Source organism: Hyla sarda, chromosome 2 (assembly GCF_029499605.1).
Source record: "Hyla sarda isolate aHylSar1 chromosome 2, aHylSar1.hap1, whole genome shotgun sequence".
In the NCBI taxonomy this organism is placed as follows: Eukaryota; Metazoa; Chordata; class Amphibia; order Anura; family Hylidae; genus Hyla; species Hyla sarda.
Window position 1 is genome coordinate 282,525,596 of NC_079190.1, and position 18,710 is coordinate 282,544,305.

General features: G+C 45.3%; 1 protein-coding gene and 1 non-coding gene across 8 annotated transcripts in view; both read left to right on the plus strand.

The window, feature by feature from the left end:
• L3MBTL3 (L3MBTL histone methyl-lysine binding protein 3) overlaps window positions 1–18,710 on the plus strand; it is an 84,569-nt gene that overhangs the window by 22,850 nt on the left and 43,009 nt on the right. For all 7 annotated transcript variants that reach the window (XM_056557255.1, XM_056557259.1, XM_056557260.1 and 4 more), the window contains exons 13-17: window positions 3,603–3,688; window positions 4,290–4,400; window positions 5,694–5,808; window positions 11,862–11,961; window positions 16,792–16,959. In XM_056557255.1, the coding sequence (XP_056413230.1) occupies window positions 3,603–3,688; window positions 4,290–4,400; window positions 5,694–5,808; window positions 11,862–11,961; window positions 16,792–16,959 (580 nt within the window). The remainder of the gene's footprint in view (window positions 1–3,602; window positions 3,689–4,289; window positions 4,401–5,693; window positions 5,809–11,861; window positions 11,962–16,791; window positions 16,960–18,710) is intronic.
• LOC130359797 (U2 spliceosomal RNA) lies at window positions 7,290–7,476 on the plus strand. The gene has a single exon (XR_008890470.1). It is a non-coding gene; the product is annotated as a U2 spliceosomal RNA (small nuclear RNA).

Sequence of the window (18,710 nt, forward strand, 5' to 3'; positions counted from 1 at the left end):
ACGCCGACGTTGTTCTCCTAGTGGACGACGTCCCACTGTGCCTTCCAGTTCGTCCCGAACTGCTCTCTCAGGGTCCACTTTGCCACTCCAATTTACTGTTGCTGCATTTGACGGCGTGGCGGTTGAGACCGCGGTTCTGAGGGCCAGGGGGTTCTCTTCCCAGGTTATCCACACAATGATCAGGGTGCATAAGCCTTACTCTGCAATGATTTATCACCGTACTTGGAGGTCCTACTTTCAATGGTGTGAATCTCACTCCTTCTCTTCAGTTGTGTTTTCCCTCCCACGACTTTGTTCCTTTTTACAGTCTGGGCTGGAACAACGCTTGGCTCTCAGTTCCCTTAAGAGTCAGGTGTCATCTCTCTCCATTCTCTTTCAGCATCTCCTGGCGTCTGACCCTCACATCCGCACCTTTCTGCAGGGTGTTGCCCATGCGGCTTCCCATACAGATCCCTTACTCCCCCGTGGGACCTGAATCTGGTTCTTAGTGCCTTGCAGGGTACTCCCTTCGAACCTTTCAGAGATGTTTCTCTTCATATCCTTTCCTGGAAGGTGGCCTTCTTCATTGCGGTCACCTCCATTAGGAGAGTTTTGGAGCTGGCGGCTCTCTCTTGCCATTCCCCCTACTTGGTTTTACACTAGGACAAAGTTGTTTTTTCCTTCCAGTCCTGTCCTTTTTGCCTAAGGTGGTCTCCGCTTTTCACCTAAAATGAGGATATCGTCCTTTTGTCCAGCTCTGTCCCATCCCAGGGAATGTTTGCTTCATGGTCTTGATGTGGTACGGGCCATTCGGATTTACCTTTCGGTCACTTCATCCTTTTTGCCAGTGTGACTCTTTCTTTGTGCTTATGGCGGGTAGTCATAAGGGATTTCCTTCCTCGAAGGCGACCATTTCGCTGTGGATCTGTTCTGCCATCTCGGAAGCTTACTGCTGCAAGGGGAAGACTCCTCCTTTCCGGGTCTCAGCTCATTCCACTTGTTATGTCGGGGCCTCCTGGGCTCTCCGCAACAGGGCTTCGGCCTTGCAAGTCTGTAAGGCAGCCACCTGGTCGTCCTTGCTCACATTTACAAAATTTTACCAGATGCATACCTTTGCGTCCGCTGATTGTGGTTTGGGTCGCAAGGTGTTGCAGGCGGTTGTGGCCCAGCCTTCCACCTGAGTTGCTTGAGTTTTTTTCCTACCCCGGGGACTGCTTTGGTACGTCCCACGGTTTCTGTGTCCCCCCCCCCCCCTCCCCCAATGGAGCCGAAAGAGAAAAGAACATATTTTTCTGCTTACCGTAAAATCTCTTTCTCAGAGGATCCATTGGTGGATACAGCTCTCACCTATTTGTTCTGGTGTCCTTGGTTGGTTCCTCCATGGAGTTTTCTGGGAGATGCGGTGATGCAGCGTTCTTGCATCCCCGCCTCTCCCATAGAGCTGTATGGGGAGGGAAGACGTTTTATTATATTAAGATAAATGTAGACTGCTGGATGCTACCTACATTTATCCCAATCTGTAAACTATATGACCACCAAAATATCACCTTTTTTTACCAATTTCACAGGAAACTCTTTGATCATGGTTTTAAATGTACTATTATTTTAACATAAAGGGATTTACACTATTAGTGGGATGAGGTAATGATTCTAAAAGAGAGGAAAAAAACTCATCATAATAATGAGGGAAAAAAAAATTTGTGTTTTTGCTGTGCATTTGCTGCTGTGCATTTTCCTACCCATTGAGGTCAATGGGTAGCAAAATCAGCTGCAGAAAAATATACGGCATATATGACTCTATCTTTTTATGGACAGTTTGATATATATTGCATAAAATAAGTATTGAACACGTTATCATTTGTCTCAATAAAAAAATTTTTTAAAGGTGCTATTGACACAAAATTTTCACCAGTTGGTGACAACCCAAGAAATCCATACATACAAAGAAACCAAAAAAAAAATGTCAGAAAGTTACGTAGTTTTATGTGATATGATACAGGGAAATATTGAACAGCAGGAATTGAACACATGATTATAGGGAGGTGCAAAAAGGCATGGAAAACCAAGACAACAGCTGAAATCTATTAGTAATAAAAAAAAAAAAAAGCAATCCAGACCCTTGTCAGTGAAAATATCAGCTAGTTCAGTCTCCACTGATTGCCTTCAGAAACATCTCATTGCTAAGGGGGGTCACACAATACTCATCTCATGATGGGTGAAAGTAAATAGCTGTCTAAAGACCTTTGCAACATAATTGTTACAAAACATAACAATGGTGTTGGTTACAGGAGCATTTTAAAGCTTCTGAATGTTCCAGTGAGCACTGTTGAAGCCATAATACGGAAGTGGAAAGACATTTCACCATAAATTTGCTTCGACCAGGTGCTCCTTGCAAGATTTCTGATAGGAGTGAAAAGAAATATCAGAAAAGTTGTCCAAGAGCCAAGGACTACTTGTGCTGGTACTGTTGTCTCAAAGAAAACAGTAAGTAATGCACTCTGCCATCATGGCCTGCATGCTTGTTCACCATGCAATACTTCATTGCTGAATGAAAAGCATGTTGCAGCAAGTTTGCTGCACAACATAGCCAGTAAAATACTAGGAGAATATAGTGTGGTCAGATGGGAGAAAATTTAAACTGTTTTAGATGCCAGAATACACGTCATATTTAGAGGAAAAATGTCGCTGCACATCACCCTAAAACATGCCAATAGTGCAGTTTGGAGGTGGGAACATCATGGTGTGGGGCTGCTTTTTTAGCAAATGGTATTGGAAAACTTCTAATTATTGAAGGAAGGATAAATGGGCAAATTTACCAAGACATTCTTGACTAAAATCGGCTGCCATCTACCAGGATGGTGAAGATGAAATGAGGGTGGACCTTTCAGCAAGACAATAATCCCAAACACACAGCTTCTCAACTGGTTTAAAAAAAGAGAAAATAAAGCTGCTAGGATGGCCCAGCCAATCACCTGACTTAAATCCCATTTGAAAATCTATGTAAAGAACGAAAGATCATGATTCATAGAAGAGGCCCACAGAACCTTCAAGATTTGATGACTGACTGTGTGGAAGAATGTGCCAAAAACACACCAGAGCAATTCATGTGACTAGTTTCTCCATACAGGAGATGTATTTAAGCTGTCATTACCAACAAATGCTTTTGTACAAAGTATTAAATAAATATGTTAGTGTGTTTGATATTTTTTCCCTGTGTGATTCAAATTATTTAACATTACTTAATTTCTGAGCTTATTTTTTTTTTCTTTGTATGTATTACTTGGTGTTTTACCAACATCTGGTGTAAATTTAATATCCGTAATATATTTAGTGAGACAAATGGTGACAAGTTCAACACTAATTTCACCTGCTGTATTTGTGTACGATATTTTGATCCTATGCTGAAATATTCTTAAATGCACTCTGATCTACGAGAACTTTGTTTATTGACCACAGAAACCTGCCCTGCATTTATACAGGGAAACTGGGACAGGTTTAGGTGCAGATTTTGATGCAGGTATCTTCGTGTTCTGTGCAGATTTTTTTTATCAAATTGTCATGCCATGAATTTCTTTGCAAAACATCTTTCTTATACAAAACATCTGTTTCTCCATTTTTTTTAGAATATAAAGATCCTAAAAGTTTCTCCTGGGAGGCTTATCTGGAGAAGACTGGCACTCAGGCGGCACCAGCAAGGGCATTCAAAGTGGTAAATATTTGATCAAATGTTTTTAGTGTCACCCTCATTTGAGAAATGTTTGAAATTTCAAAATATTGATTGGTCTGTGTGTTCGTATCCCCAGAAATTGTTAGAACAAGCAGGAAGAAGTGGTCAGCTGAGTGCTTTTCCTCCCAGCTCACTGCTCTCCTTTTCTTGTTACAGGAAACAGGCTCCATAGACTTATTATTGAAATGTCAGAACCATTAAAACATAATTTTTATGATCCCCTGCTCTGAACGGCATAGACTAAAGAGAAATACCAAATTTCACTAAAATTGCAAATTTTTGATCATATCACATCCCAGTAAGGCAGCCCCGTATGCATAAAAATATAAGCAATACAGTAATAGAAAAGCTATGTACACATGGTTATCATTGTAATAGTTTTGACCCAAAGAATAAAACGAACATATCATTTTTACTCTAAAGCGCAATGTGTAAAAACGACATAGGAGTCGTGTCTCTTAAAAGGCGAGGAGAAAAAAAAAAAGAAAAAAAAGAAACTTGCTGTGTCCTAAAGGGGTTACATTTTTGATCCTATGTCTTCAGACATTTTATTGAAGCTTTGCACTTTCTATTTTGTTTTCAGCGCCCACCACATGGGTTCCAGCCACAGATGAAACTAGAAGCTGTTGACAAAAGGAATCCCATGTTAATCAGAGTCTGCACTGTTGTCGAAAGAGAGGAAAATCGTATCATGGTGATTGAAATATAAACTTGAAGTAGCCCTTCCTAGAAATTGGGGCCAAAAGTTTTAAGACTAACTCAAATTTTGGTTTTCACAAAAGTTGTTCTTTAGTTTTGATATCATTCTGTAATGCTGATTGAATTACAAGACTAGACTGGTTGCTTTAAAAGGAGGGGGGGGGGGTGCTAGTAATCATTGTTCTGTTAATCATGGCTTTCTCCAAGGAAACACATGTAGTCATCATTGCTTTGCATCAATATGGCTTTACAGACAAGGACATTGGTTGATTTTAGGGACAATCTTACAAGCAGCATTTATCTGATTGTTCAAAAACTTCAAAGAGAGAAGTTCAATTGTTGTGAAGAAAGCTTTAGCGCGCCCAAGAAGTGCCAGGACCGTGGATTCGGCTAAGGGATCGGTTCAAAACCAGTGCAGAGCTTGCTTAGGAATGGCAGCAGACAGGTGTCAGTACATCTGTACAAACAGTGAGACAAACCCTTTAGGAGGCTGGCTTGGTGTCAAAAAGGGCAGCAAAAGAAACTCTTTTCCAAGTAAAAACATCAAGGACAGACTAATATTTTGCATGGACTGCAGAGGATTGGGGTAAATTTATTTTCTCAGATGAAGCCCATTTCAGACTGTTTGGGACATCTGGAAGAATGATTGTCTGAAGAAGAAACGTGAATACTATCATGAGTCCTGTTTCATGCCAATAGTAAAGCATCCTAATACCATTCATGTGTGAGGTTGCTTTTCATCTCAATTTCATTTCAAGGAAGTTGGCTCATTCACAATTGTTGCATAAGTAAACTGAAATAAAGAATATGTAAACATCCTCCAGAAAAACTTCTCCAGTGATCCAGGAGCACTTTGGTGTCCATGGGCATGAAACTTCCCAGATTTTAATCCCATCGAGAACCTGTGATCTTCAAAAAGTAGGGGGGACAAATGAAACCTCATGCCAGAGAGATTTGCAGAAGTTGTGGTGGAAAAAAATGGCCAACGTTGTAAATATTAACTCTTTGCATACATTTATGATGTATTTGTCAATATAAGTTTGACAATTTTTGAAATTTTTTTAATGGTACTTCACCATAGAAACACTGAAGCAGCAAACTTTGTGATAACCAAAATTTGCGTCATTCTCAAAAGAAAATGTTCCTAAAAGTTTGGTAACCCCAAATACACTGGTAACATGGCTTTTTATTAGAAATACATTTCAGAGAATACACAAGCTTTTTTATGAATCAATCACAACTTATACACATGTTTACAATCTTTTTTTTTTTTTTTTTTTTTTTTTAGCTACATTTTGATGGCTGGAGCTCTCTGTACGACTATTGGGTAGATGCTGACAGTCCAGACATTCACCCAGTAGGTTGGTGTGCAAAGACCGGACACTCTCTACAATTACCCCCTGGTAAGAGAAGATTGTTTAACTGTATCCTAAATTTTTTTTTACCTAACCTTCTGTAAAAGGGATTTTCTTGGTCGCTCTTTATTGGGGGACACCGTAGTGATGGGTATATGCTCTTGCCACTAGGAGTTGCTGACACTAGGAAAAAAAAGTCAGCTCCTCCCTGGCAGGATATACCCGCCCACTGGAAGTGAGGTAATCAGTTTTAGCTAGTGTCGGTAGGAGGCAAGACACAGATCTGGGAGCTCCCCAGACCTGGTCTTTATTATTTTCTAGTAAGGGCTGTTTAGTTTATTTATTTTTATTTGTTTAATCCTTTTTGTTTCCCTTTTTCAGGTGGGGGTTCAGGAGCATGGCGCTACCGGTTCCCCCATATGCGATGAAGGGGCACAGACATAGAATATGTACTGTTAACCCCTTCCTGCCAACGGCCAGCACCTGGAGGTTGTACCCTGGGTCCGGGTCCCCCACTGCCCCTGCTCGCCCCGCTATCTTAGCCTGGTATGATGCAGCGTGGCCATAAGCTGGTTGAAGACGCCTGAGGTGGGTATAGAAGATGGCGTCCGCAGGTGAGTATGTACCCCCCCCCCTCCCCTCTTTAAAAAGGGACTCTGTACTTTATTGCAGGGCTCGCTCAGGGTTTCATAGGAGTGCTGTGTGTCTGCATACTATGTCCTGTGGAGGACAACCACCCGCCTTTTGCAGCAGCTCCCTCCACAGGCATTCTTTTCCGGCTCACCTTTGGACAGCCTTGCTGAGTCAAGGGCTCTGGCGCCACATGGCCGTCCTTCTTCTTCCCCTGAGCCAGCGTGCCCCAGGAGACCAGGCTGTGCCTACTCTCCATTTTTCAGGGGGCTATGGTGGCACGTGGCTCCGCCCTTCTTCTCCCCCTGAGAGCGCGAGGACCAGGAGGCCAGGAAGCGCCTCCTCCACAGGTTCGCATGCCCCACGGATCATTCCTGTAGCAGGTTGTTTACCCGCAGACTTTATGATGGGTGCCTCCCGCGATGTCTAGCTCCGCCCCTCCATCAGTGTCTTGCTCCGCCCCTCCTTCATTGCGGGGTCGGCGGCGCTCCGTTCTCTGAGCGGCTCCATTTACCTGGGTCCGGCCCCTTCTTGTCCCCTAGCCTTGGAGCTGTGCACCTTGGCAGGCACTTCCAAGCGTGCTGCTCTGTACCTTCGCCGCTCCAAGGCTGTAGCATAAGTATTTCTAGTGTCCCTGCATGAGGGACATGGTGGGGGCTTCCTAGCCCATTCTACCTTGGGGATCATAAGGACAGATTCAGCTCAAGGCGTCTTGTTCCCCCTGCTTCCTTACTTAGTGTGTGTATTTAAAAAAAATAATTTAATCAGCTGTTAGTCTCTCAGACCATTTAGTGGTGTTTTGGCGCCCTCTTGTGGCTTATAATTAAATTGTGCCTTATTTTCATTGCACCCGTGTGACCTCTGGGCACACAAAATTACAGCCTTAGCATGTACTATCTATCGCTTCTCAGCCTTTTGGCTAAGATCAAGTGTAGTATCTGTTCTTATCAGTTTAATATCTGATACATCTCTCTATCTGGGGACCATATATTAAATGGATTTTTGGTAATGGGGGCCGATTGCTTGCTTTCGTCGCCCCATGCATTAACCCGATATGGCAGTATCTTTGGGTACAGTGCACCAAAAATATCTGCTGTGCTCTTTTTTTTTTTTTCTGGCACTGTATACAGGGCCCCCTATATTGTCTCCATCACCCTGTACGGGACCTGATATGACACATTGCATTAAGTCAGTTGAGGCATGCCTCTGGCATACCTTTTTTCACCAGGGTTCTCACTCTGTCAGAGACATATGTGACTCGCTGTAGCGGGTCGTGCTAGGGATTTCAGGATCCCTTGGAAGATACTGGGGTTACAGTCAGGACTTTTTCTCCTCTACCACCAGTTGTCATAACATGTTTGCCATAGCCACAGGTGTTCTTGACGTGGACATACATTATTCCCTCCTCCACAGGCTGCCACATACGCGGCTGCTGTCCCAGATCCCCACGTCCAGTGTGAGGTCTCTGTGGAAGTCTCCCTGCGTGGCCATGGATTGCACCTGCTCTCATTAGGCCAGACAGTCCCACCTATCACTCATCTCACAACTGCCGCGACCATGGCTGGATTTCGGTACCCATACCAGTAAGCCAGACAGTGGTCTGCATGGTTTTCTCTGCCACCTGTCACTTCTCAGAGGGCTGATGTATCTGCAGCTGAAGTTCTGGTACCTCACTGCTAGTGTGCGGTGTCCGGTGGAGTGACCTGGCGTGTCCTGTGGACCCTATGCAGGGCAAAGGGGATACAATCCACGGTTCCTAAGGCTCCCCCGATCTCTCATGGTGAAGGGGATTCTATTCATGGCTTCTAGGCTTCACTGCCGTTCCACATGCATCAAAGGGGCACAGTTATTGCCTATGTGACTGTGTCCCCTTATCACCAGCGCCTGAAGGGGTACTCATTACGGCAGACCGTTGTCTGCACAGTTTCCCCTGCTGTCGGTCTCCCATCTCTGGGCTGCCGTGTGCATAGCTGTGGCTTCCCGTACCTCACTACTGGTGTGAGGACTCTGTCAGAGGGTTCCTGCAGTCAGTCGGACGGCTGTCCCCGTAGTTTACTGCTACGTTGGGTCAACTACCATACACTTCCCACAGCGTGGCGGAAGTTCAGGTTAACCCATTGCCTAGGCGTAGTTCCAAGTGGGTCTCCCCATGTTGCTCCATGGGCCCTCTGCAATGCGCCACATGCTGGTTTGTGAGGTTCCTTACTTTACCAGGTCCCTCTCCACATGCCTGCCGCTCTCATGGCTTCAGGCAGGTAGCCCACTTTTAGTGTGTGGTTCCGAATGAGGGACCCGGTGTGGCCATGGTCCCTATGCCAGATAGCCAGACTGTGTCTGCATGGCTTTCTAATCCACCAGGTCACCTCCCCCATTCCTGCCACTTCCACGACTGCAGTCCGGTGACTCCTTCCATGTGAAGTTCCACAAGGTATGCCTCATAGGACCTCTTCTGTGTCTACATGTTTCCTGCCCCACATGCATCCCTCTTCTCTTGCATCTGCGACAGCAGTCCTGGTGTGTAGCACCATTAGGAGATGGGGTGTGGGCGTCTCCTGCAGGCTCCATGGCTTTTCATGGCTACAGCTGCACTCTCTGTTCCCCGTTTTTTAAGAGTGCCACGTTGGTCTGCTAGGGGCATGGTTGTGACACACCATTGGTTGCTGAGTCTGTCTTCCATTCTGCCAGACTTTTGGATGTCTGCGGTTTCCTTTTGTGTCTGCAGTTTGGTACCCGACTACTATCGTGAGATAACCATGTCTGTGTCCCTATGTATGCTAAAGTCCTCTGCACGTGTAGAGCCCACCCTCCTTTCTTTTCGGTGTGGTGTGCCTAGGGCCTTCCTGTGATCTTGTTCTAAAGATCTGTGACGATTGAGCACCTCTGTTCTGCCAGGGGGCCTGTTGGGGCAACACAGTCTGTTCAGCCCCCCCTCTGCCTCCAGGTATTTTCCTGGTTTCCTATGCAGGGTGGCTCAGGCGTCTGCTCTGTTGCCTTAGACACGTCTAGGATGGCTCAGTTGGCACCCATCTGGTCCAGGGTTTTACCCTGATGGGGTGTTCCTCTCAACGCTATTGGTTGCTGTGTGCGTGTGCTAGCCATGTCTTTGTTTCTTTGCCCAGCACCTGTGTCCAGGATTCCGATCCCACCATATATTTATATGTTGTTGTAGGGTTCCTGGGGGGCTACGTCCACCCAGTACTTTGTCCCATTGCCGTAGGGTGGCATTTCCCTTCTGGTGCACTTGTCAATTCCACTTCCACAGGGGGTACGAGGATCAAGGTGTTGGCATGGTTGGTGCCTGGGTTTTCTCTCGACCACCCCTTGTTTTTCTCTCTTCTCCTGTTTTTTTTTTTTTTTTTTATATCTACTGCTGCTCATGCAGCCTTGGCAATCTCCTCTGTTGGAGGAGTTTACGTACTCATGTATGGCTCATCGAAAGCCAGTCTAGCCACCATCTGTTGTTCGGGTCGTGCCATTGCTCTTCTCCTTCCTTGGCGCAATCTCCCTTGAAGGGTGTGTTTATCCTTCCCTTGACAGTGGCGGTTGTGCGACACTGACACCACAGTCTTCTAGAGTGATCTTCCTGTGCCCCGTACCTGGGAGCCTCTGTTGGGTTCCCTTCTGTTTTTTCCCTCCGTTCCCATCCTGATGGGATGTTGCTTCGGAGTGCTCTGGTCTTCTCGGGCTGCTGGGGTCCAACTTTGGTTAGGGTCCTTGGATTAGACACTATCCTAGACTGCTGTGGCGTGCCCTTTTTTTAAAATTTATTTATTTTTTGGGTTGGCCCTCCTGGTTCTTTTGGGCCTTAGTTATGGTTGCCGTCTCGAGCATGGGTAGCGATCCTGCCCAGACTTTTTCTCTGCGGGCCCCTGGGACTTGGGTTTTGTGTCTTCAGATGTTCGGGTCATCGCTCTTATTCTCCAGACCTCTCGAAGGACGGTTTCAGTCTTTCTTTTTTTCCAGTGGTTTTCTGGTCTCCACCTCCTGTGCTCTCCTGCTCAGGTGTACGCTGCTCTCCCTGGTGTCTTTCCTCCATGTTCTCTTGAATTGGTCAACCCTGGATGGGGTTCTCTTGTTGTGCCCTTTTTCCATTTTTGTTTCCCAGCCGGACTGGCCCTCTGTCTGGTTCTGTGTTCCTTGGGGTTGATTTCCTACTTCCTTCCAGGATGGTTCTGGCCCAGCTGGCTTCCTAGTCGACCTTTTTCTTGTTTTTCTGTATGGATCGTAGGTTTAGCCTCTGCAAAAGACTGTCCCTTCCCTTGGTGTCCTAGTCAATCTCCATGGACGGGGGATCTTCCGGGAGCTCAGTTTCTGGGCCTCGGTTGTCTCTGGCTTGGGGTCTCATCTGCACACCCCTTACGGACGAGTGGGTTCGGTCTCTGACTGTTTCCCTTTCTCTAGTGGTTGTTGTTGTTCCCACCCTAGGGGACTGCTTTGGTACGTCCCATCAGTAAGGTGTCCCCCAATGAAGAGCGACCGAGAAAAGGAGATTTTTTTTTTTTGTGCTCACCGTAAAATCTCTTTTTTCGTAACCTTCATTGGGGGTACACCACACCCACCCATATCTTCCTTTTTTGTCCGGATGATCTTTCCTGGTTCTTTTTCCTTCGGACTTATGTGTTTGTTGGCTTCTCCTACTGCGTTGTGACAAAACTGATTACCTCACTTCCATTGGGCGGGTTTATCCTGCCAGGGAGAAGCCGACTTTAGTTTCCAAGTGTCAGTGCCTCCTAGTGGCAAGAGCATCTACCCATCAGTAAGGGTCCCCAATGAAGGCTAAGAGAAAGAGATTTTATGGAGAATACAAAAAAATCTCCTTTTCTGGTTTCAGCAATTCATTTATTAATTACTTAATAAAAAAATATTATATGGATTTCTAGTATACTTTATATCCACATGGTTTCAAGATAAATTTTTCACTGAAACGGTTATCACTCCAGCACCTGCTTATCCATCACATGATAGGATGATTTTTTATCCAGTTAAAGTAAACCGACCCCAGTCTATGGTTACAAGCACGGAGTTACTATGCAATCTCTGAAACCACACAGCCATTGTGTACAGCCTATATGATTGTGATAATGTAGCCTATCAGTGTATTTATGCTGCCTATAGTTTAAGAAGCGATAGACTAGTGACATATTCCCTTCCCTTTAAACTTTTTTCTAAGTTTGTGATTTAGAGAAATACATATTCAGCAACATTTATTACCAAATTAAAGCAAGATGTGTCATGAAAACAAAATCTTAGAATCACGTGGATAAGTAAAAGCATCCCAAAGTTATCACCACATAAAGTAACACGTCTGATTTGAAAAATAGGGCTGTGTTCTAAAGTCTAAAATAGGCTGCATCTTTAAGGTTAAATACAAACCAAAAATGTTTACTGGTCTCCATAGCCTTAAAAGTTTCTAGTTTTATTTTAAACTTGTTAGCTTATTTAGTATTCTGTGACAACCACTTTTCTTCCAGGTGTCTCAGACGCATCCCCAGTGCCAGGGCAAGGCTGTCCCATTGCTGGATGTAAAGGAATTGGACATGTGCGGGGACCAAAATATGGCACCCATTATACGTATGTATAAATGTGCATAGTTTAAGAAGATAATGTTGTGGTTAGAGGGAATCTGTCTGCTTTATTTGCAAACAGCTGTTAGGTTATAAAAGTTAAGTGTTCGTTTCCTGGAGCTGCTAGTTGTTGCAAAACTTATAGAAAGGCTTTTTCTTTTGGTTTATTTGTCAGTGTTAGTCAAGGAGGGACTGGGAGATTAAAAGAAGCTAGATTGTGTGCGAGGCTGTGGCACTTGAGCAGCTCGGCCATGCCTCCTTGACATTTCCTAAGTTTGGCAAACTCCATCAGCTCCAGGAAAAAGTACAGTGCGTTTTTATACCGAACAGCTCACCAATGGTGTCTGCAGTTCTTCGCTCTAAATATAGCCAATGCAGAATTCCGCATGGGAATTCTGCACAAAGCAGAGTCCTGTTGAATTCAGCGTGATTCTGCTGCGCTTTGCACACGGAATGCATAGCCATCTGTGAGACTGCGCATTCCAGTGTGGTCCCGCAGTCTCTGGAATATCCGCACTGAGATTTTCTGTGCGGACATTCCGGACGTGTGAACCTAGCCTTACAGTGTACCTGTTGTTTAACCCCTTAAGGACTCAGGCTTTTTCTGTTTTTGCACTTTTGTTTTTCCTCCACCTTTTTAAAAATCACAACGCTTTCAGTTTTCCAGCTACAGACCCATATGAGGCCTTTTTTATGCGCTGCCAATTTTACTTTGTAATGACATCAGTCATTTTACCAAAAAGATAGACAGTGAAACCAAAACAAATTATTTGTGTGACAAAATTGAAAAAGAAAAAGCAGTTTTGTAAATTTTGGGAGCTTCCGTTTCTATGCAGTGTACTTTTCAGTATAAATGACACCTTATATTTATTCTGTAGGTCCATATGATTAACCTCTTAAGGACGCAGGGTGTACCGGTATATAACGCGTTATATACCGGCTCAGTCCCGGCGGCTAATTTAAGCCAGGACCCTTGGCTAATAGCGTGCGGCATCGATCGTTTTGCCACGCTCTATTAACCCTTTAGACGTGGTGTTCAAAGTTGATCGCCGTGTCTAAAATTAAAGTAAAAGCCTTCCGGCAGCTCAGTCGGGCTGATTAGGACCATCGTGGTGAAATCGTGATGTCCCGATCAGCTAGGACGCAGCAGGAGGGTCTCTTACCTGCCTCCTTCGCATCCGATCGGCGATTGATTGCTTCAAGCCTGAAATCCAGGCTTGAGCAATGGACCGCCGATAACACTGATCTTTGCAGTGCCGTAGGTAACTTTAACTTACCTACTTCGGCCATACGCTGGGGACTGGAACGTCGGACAGCCGTCAGCCTATCACCGACCGGAGCGATGGCCCGCCCGGCCGGTGATAGGCTGAGCCCATTATTATGTATGAAGCCGGCTTCTTACATGACAGTGGGCTCAGCCTATCACTGGCCGGGGCGGGACATCGCTGCAGCCAGTGATAGGCTGACGGCTTTCAGACGTTCCAGTCCCCAGCATAAGGCCTACGTAGGTAAGTTAAAGTTTATTTTCTTTCTTTTGCAGTCTGGGCATAGGGATACAGCGTACAGCAGTGGTCTCAAACCTGCGGACCTCCAGCTGTTGCAAAACTACAACTCCCAGCATGCCTGGACAGCGTTGGCTGTCCGGGCATGCTGGGAGTTGTAGTTTTGCAACATCTGGAGGTCCGCAGGTTGGAGACCACTGGTGTACAGTATAGAGTTCCAGCGCCGGTGTCGGTCTGCAACAAAGAGGAGGAGGGCAGTGCTTGACATGTGAGTAGTACCCCGCTGGGCTGATAATTAATTGGGGGGGTGGGGGGGGAGCAGAACAGCACTGGCGGATCACATGATTTGGGGAGGGGGTGAAAGAAATACCGTTATATACCGTGGAACTGCCATAAGTTACAAAAATACAGTGATACATATTTTTGGTCTTGGTCAAATCACCCAGCTCTAGCACCGGGGGAGCGAAGGAAGGTATGTACCTCCTTTCTTTTTTTTTTTTTATACTGCTGGCAGTATGGAGTACAATTTTCCTATTCTGGAGTACTCCGTTAAGGGGTTCAAATGATACCCAACTTATTTAGGTTTGATTTTGTTTTACTACTGTTAAAAAAAAAAAAAAATAATAATAATAATTTTTGCATGAAAATTTGTACGTTTTAAAATTGGCCTCTTCTGACTCCAATAACTTTTTTATCTTTCCGCATATGGGGGCTAATTTTTTTGTGCCATGATCTGAAGTTTTTATTGGTACCATTTAGGGATGTAAGAAAAAAATCGATTTGCGCGATTATCGCTTTTTTTTTCACTTGGCGATACTGAATCGATTAAAAATATTTTTGAATCTATTCTTTTAGGGATGTTGAATTTGTATCTCCTGACGCCTGGAACAGCATGTCCTGGGCATCAGGAAATACAAGTTCCACATTTGTGGAGCCGGGCAGGCCGGATCTGACGCGGCGGCGCTCTGGGTGTACGGAGCGGGCTCCGACTCGTGCCCGCTCCGTACTCTGCGACCCCCGGCTGATTTCAGTAGCCGGGGGCCGCTGGTGCATCACCGCCGCTAGTATCCAGCATGCGGTGCTCTGCATTGTGTATGGAGCGGGCTCCGGACTCGTGCCCGCTCCATGCTCTGCAGTCCCCGGCTGTTCTCAGTAGCCGGGGGCCGCCGCTAATAGCCAGCATGCGGCAATCGCCGCGGCTGGCTATTAAAGGAGTAGTCCGGCGCGCACTTTTCTCATTTTATCCCGTCCGGGCTGCAAAATAAAAGAAAACACACTTTCTCTTGCCTGCCAACGAGCCCCCGGAGCTCCGGTACACTCTGGTACAGGTGTTCGGTTCCCGGGCTGTATTCTTCTTACTTCCTGTTAGCCCGGCACGTCACATGGAGCTTCAGCCTATCACCGGCCACAGCGATGTCCCGCCTCTGCTGGTGATAGGCTGATGCTCCGTGTGACGTGCCGGGCTAACAGGAAGTAAGAAGAATACAGCCCGGGGACCGAACACCTGTACCAGAGTGTACCGGAGCTACGGGGGCTCGTTGGCAGGTAAGAGAAAGTGTGTTTTCTTTTATTTTGCAGCCCGGACGGGATAAAATAAGAAAAGTGCGCGTTGGACTACTAGATTGCCGCTGTCAAAACTGACAGCGGCATCTAAAGGGATCTGTGAATGCTCCCTGGTGGGCGATGTATCGGGATATATCGTGATGTATCGTCACCTAGACGGTATCGCGATATATCGGGATATATCCAATCACCACACTGGTATCGCAATTCGAATCGTATGGCCAAATTCTTGGCGATTCACACTCCTAGTACCATTTTTGTTTTGATGGGACTTTTTGATCTCTTTTTATAAAAAAAAATGTTTTTAAGGTACGCAATTTTGGACTTTGGTATTTTTTTACATGTACGCCATTGACCATGCAGTTTAATTAAAAATATTTTTATAGTTCAGAGATTTACGCATGCGGCGACACCACATGTTTATATTTATTTTTGTTTACATTTATTTTATTTTTTTTAATGGGGAAAAGGGGAGTGATTCAAACATTTATTAGGGAAAGGTTTAAATCACATTTAGTAACTTTTTTTTATTTTTTTAACACATTTATTGCCCCCCACAGAGGGGGCTATAACATGCAATCTTCTAATTTCAGACACTGATCAATGCTCTGCTGCTCCAGCCTGGATCTCAGGCATGGAGCAATAGATCGCCGATCAAACGCTGAGGAGGAAGGTAGGGACCCTCTTTGCGTCCACTCAGCTGATCAGGACACCGTGGGGATCCTGAACAGACCGACTGAGCTGCCAGGAAGCATTTTCTTTCATTTTAGATGTGGCGATCAACTTTGATCGCCGCGTCTAAGGGGATAATATCGGACATCAGCTGTCACACCCCCTCCATAGGCTTGCATTGAGGGGGTGGAGCGTGACGTCACACGGGGCGGAGCCTTGACGTCACTATGCTCCGTGCCTGTGATCGCCAGTAATCAGACCCGGAGCGAGCACGCTTCGGGGGCTGATTCTAATGGGGTGTGGCGTGGAAGATCACAGGGGTCGCCAACGGTGGGACCCCCGCGATCAGGCATCTTATCCCCTATCCTTTGGATGGGGGATAAGATGTCTTAGCGCCGGAGTACCTCTTTAAGAGGTTAATAAAAGTCAAATGTTTTCATCAGTCAGGGTCTCAACACTGAGGCCCACACTGATTAAAGGGGTACTCCGGTCCGAATACATCTTATCCCCTAGCTGCTGGGGACCCCGACAATCTGTCATTCAGCACCCACCTTTGCGAGCTCTCCACAGCGCTGGGGCGGGGCGTGACATCACACGGGGGGGGGCGGGGGGCGGAGTTGTGATGTCACTATACTCCGGCCCCGTGGTCGTCACACTGCACACTCTGAGCCTCCAGCGGGGTGGAGAGCTCATAAAGGTGGGTGCTGAATGACAGATTGTGGGGGTCCCCAGCAGTGGGACCCCCGCGATCAGACATCTTATCCCCTATTCTTTGGATAGGGGATAAGATGTATTAGGGCCAGAGTACCCCTTTAAGAGAACAAGCAGTAGTGTCTTCACTCCCTGGTTTGCAGTGATCTCTGTACAGCTTCATTGGACACAACCATAGACTTATAATGGGGACGTCCAGAGAAGCTGGATGGGAGTTTGTTGTAAGCTGAAAAGTGAAGCGAGTTACCGTTTGCTTCTTCTCACTTGTTCTCCTGATAATTGGGGTCTGAGAGACAAATTGATCAAAAATGTTTTTTTAAATAAATGGCTGGTATACTTTAAGTTTCCATATTTTAACTTGTATTGCTTTTTACATTGTTCTGTTATAGTGCTGTTGGATGTCCCTATTCAGATGTAAACCTCAACAGAGAGATTTTCTTGCAAGATCGTCTTAGTGGGGAACGACCACTACCATCATCTCAAAACACATTAAAGGCTCGGAGACCAGGGACACCCAACCCTGTCCCTGACCCCCCACCTGATTCTCCACAGTCTAGGTAATTTTAAAGAGGATATCTTATTTGTATTTTTGTTTAATTAATTACATTTAGAGGACCACTAGTGAAATCACAAAAATATCAGCAAGGTCCTATCTTAACCTCTTAATTTTTGCCATTCCGATTTTTTACTCCTATTACAATTAAAACAGAGAAATAAATCTTCTGTATAAGTTTAAGGATGATCGGCCAACAAGGGGGATTACCTTGTGCTCTGTGCAGGAGAGGAAGAGAGAGAGCCTGAAAGTCTGGGCTGTGTACCTGCAGTCTATGAGCCATTCTGCCTTCTGAACATGATGTACACTGTTCCATAAAAGTAAAGGCTTCCTTCTCATCTCTGACCACTCGGAGAGATTTATCATAACCTGTGTAGAGGAAAAGTGGTGCAGTTTCCCAAAGCAATCAATTAGATGACTACTTTCATTCTTCAGAGGTATAACTTAAAACAAAAGAAGTAATCTGATTGGTTGCTATGGGCATCTGCACCAACTTCCTTTACACAGGTCTTGATGAAATCTCACCATCATTTACTGGGCAATCGTACCGCACCTTAACCTAATACTTTTGGGGCTTCCGATTCTACACAGTGCACTTTTCGGTAAAAATTACCCCATATCTTTATTACAATGATGCCCTATTTATATAGGTTTTTCTTTATTTTACTACTTATAAAAAAAATAACTACATGCACCAAAATTAGTATGTTTAAAACTGTCCTCTTCTGACACCTATAACTTATTTTTTTTTTTTCCGTATATGGGGTGATCTGAAGTTTTTATCAGTACCATGATTGTTTTGATCAGACTTTTTGATCACTTTTTAGGGAATACAAAGTGACCAAAAATACGCAATTTTGGACTTTGGAATTTTTTTTACATGTACGCCATTGACCATGCGGTTTAAGTAACATTATATTTTTATAGTTCAGACATTTATGCACACGGTGATACCACATGTTTATTTTTGTTTACAAATTATTATTTTTTTATGGGAAAAGGGGGGTGATTTAAACTTATTTAGGGAGGGGTTAAATCACATTCACTTCACTTTTCTTTTTTTATTTTTTTTTAAACAATTTTTACACGCTTTTTTTGTTTGTTTGTTTTTTTTTTAGCCCCCATAGGGGACTATTACTTGCAATCCTTTGATTGCATACACCAGTGGTTCTTAACCTGGGTTCGATCGAACCCCAGGGGTTCGGTGAGTCAGTCTCAGGGGTTCGGCAAGAGAGGTCGTAACAGGACAGGCAAACCAAGCAATTGCTTGGGGCCCCGAGTTGGCCTGGGGCCCCGAGCAGAGCTGATGTTTGCCCTTCCTGTAGCAACGGGGCAATTCTCCCCATCACTATTAACTCCCTGCGGCCACACGTTAAGTTTAAAAACGCAGGGGCCACCAGGACATAGCACCATAGCATAGAAACCGAGGCGCTGAGGACCGAAGGATAGAGAAGAAGGAAGACGCGCGCTGGCCAGCTTGGTAAGTTATCAGTGGCACATCATCCTCGGTGCTCCGACCACCGGTCCCGATACCTACTGCTATAGCCGGAGCGGTGTCGGAGCATTGAAGTGGGCAGTACACAGGCATACAGCCTCCAGCCATACACTGTATATGACTGGAGGCTGTATGTCTGTGGGGGAACACTGCCTGCTCCTAATGTGTGGGGGAACACTGCCTGCGCCTAATGGTTTTGTTCATTTTGTGCACCTATGTACCACTGGCATACACTGTTCAATGCTATGTTATAGCATTGA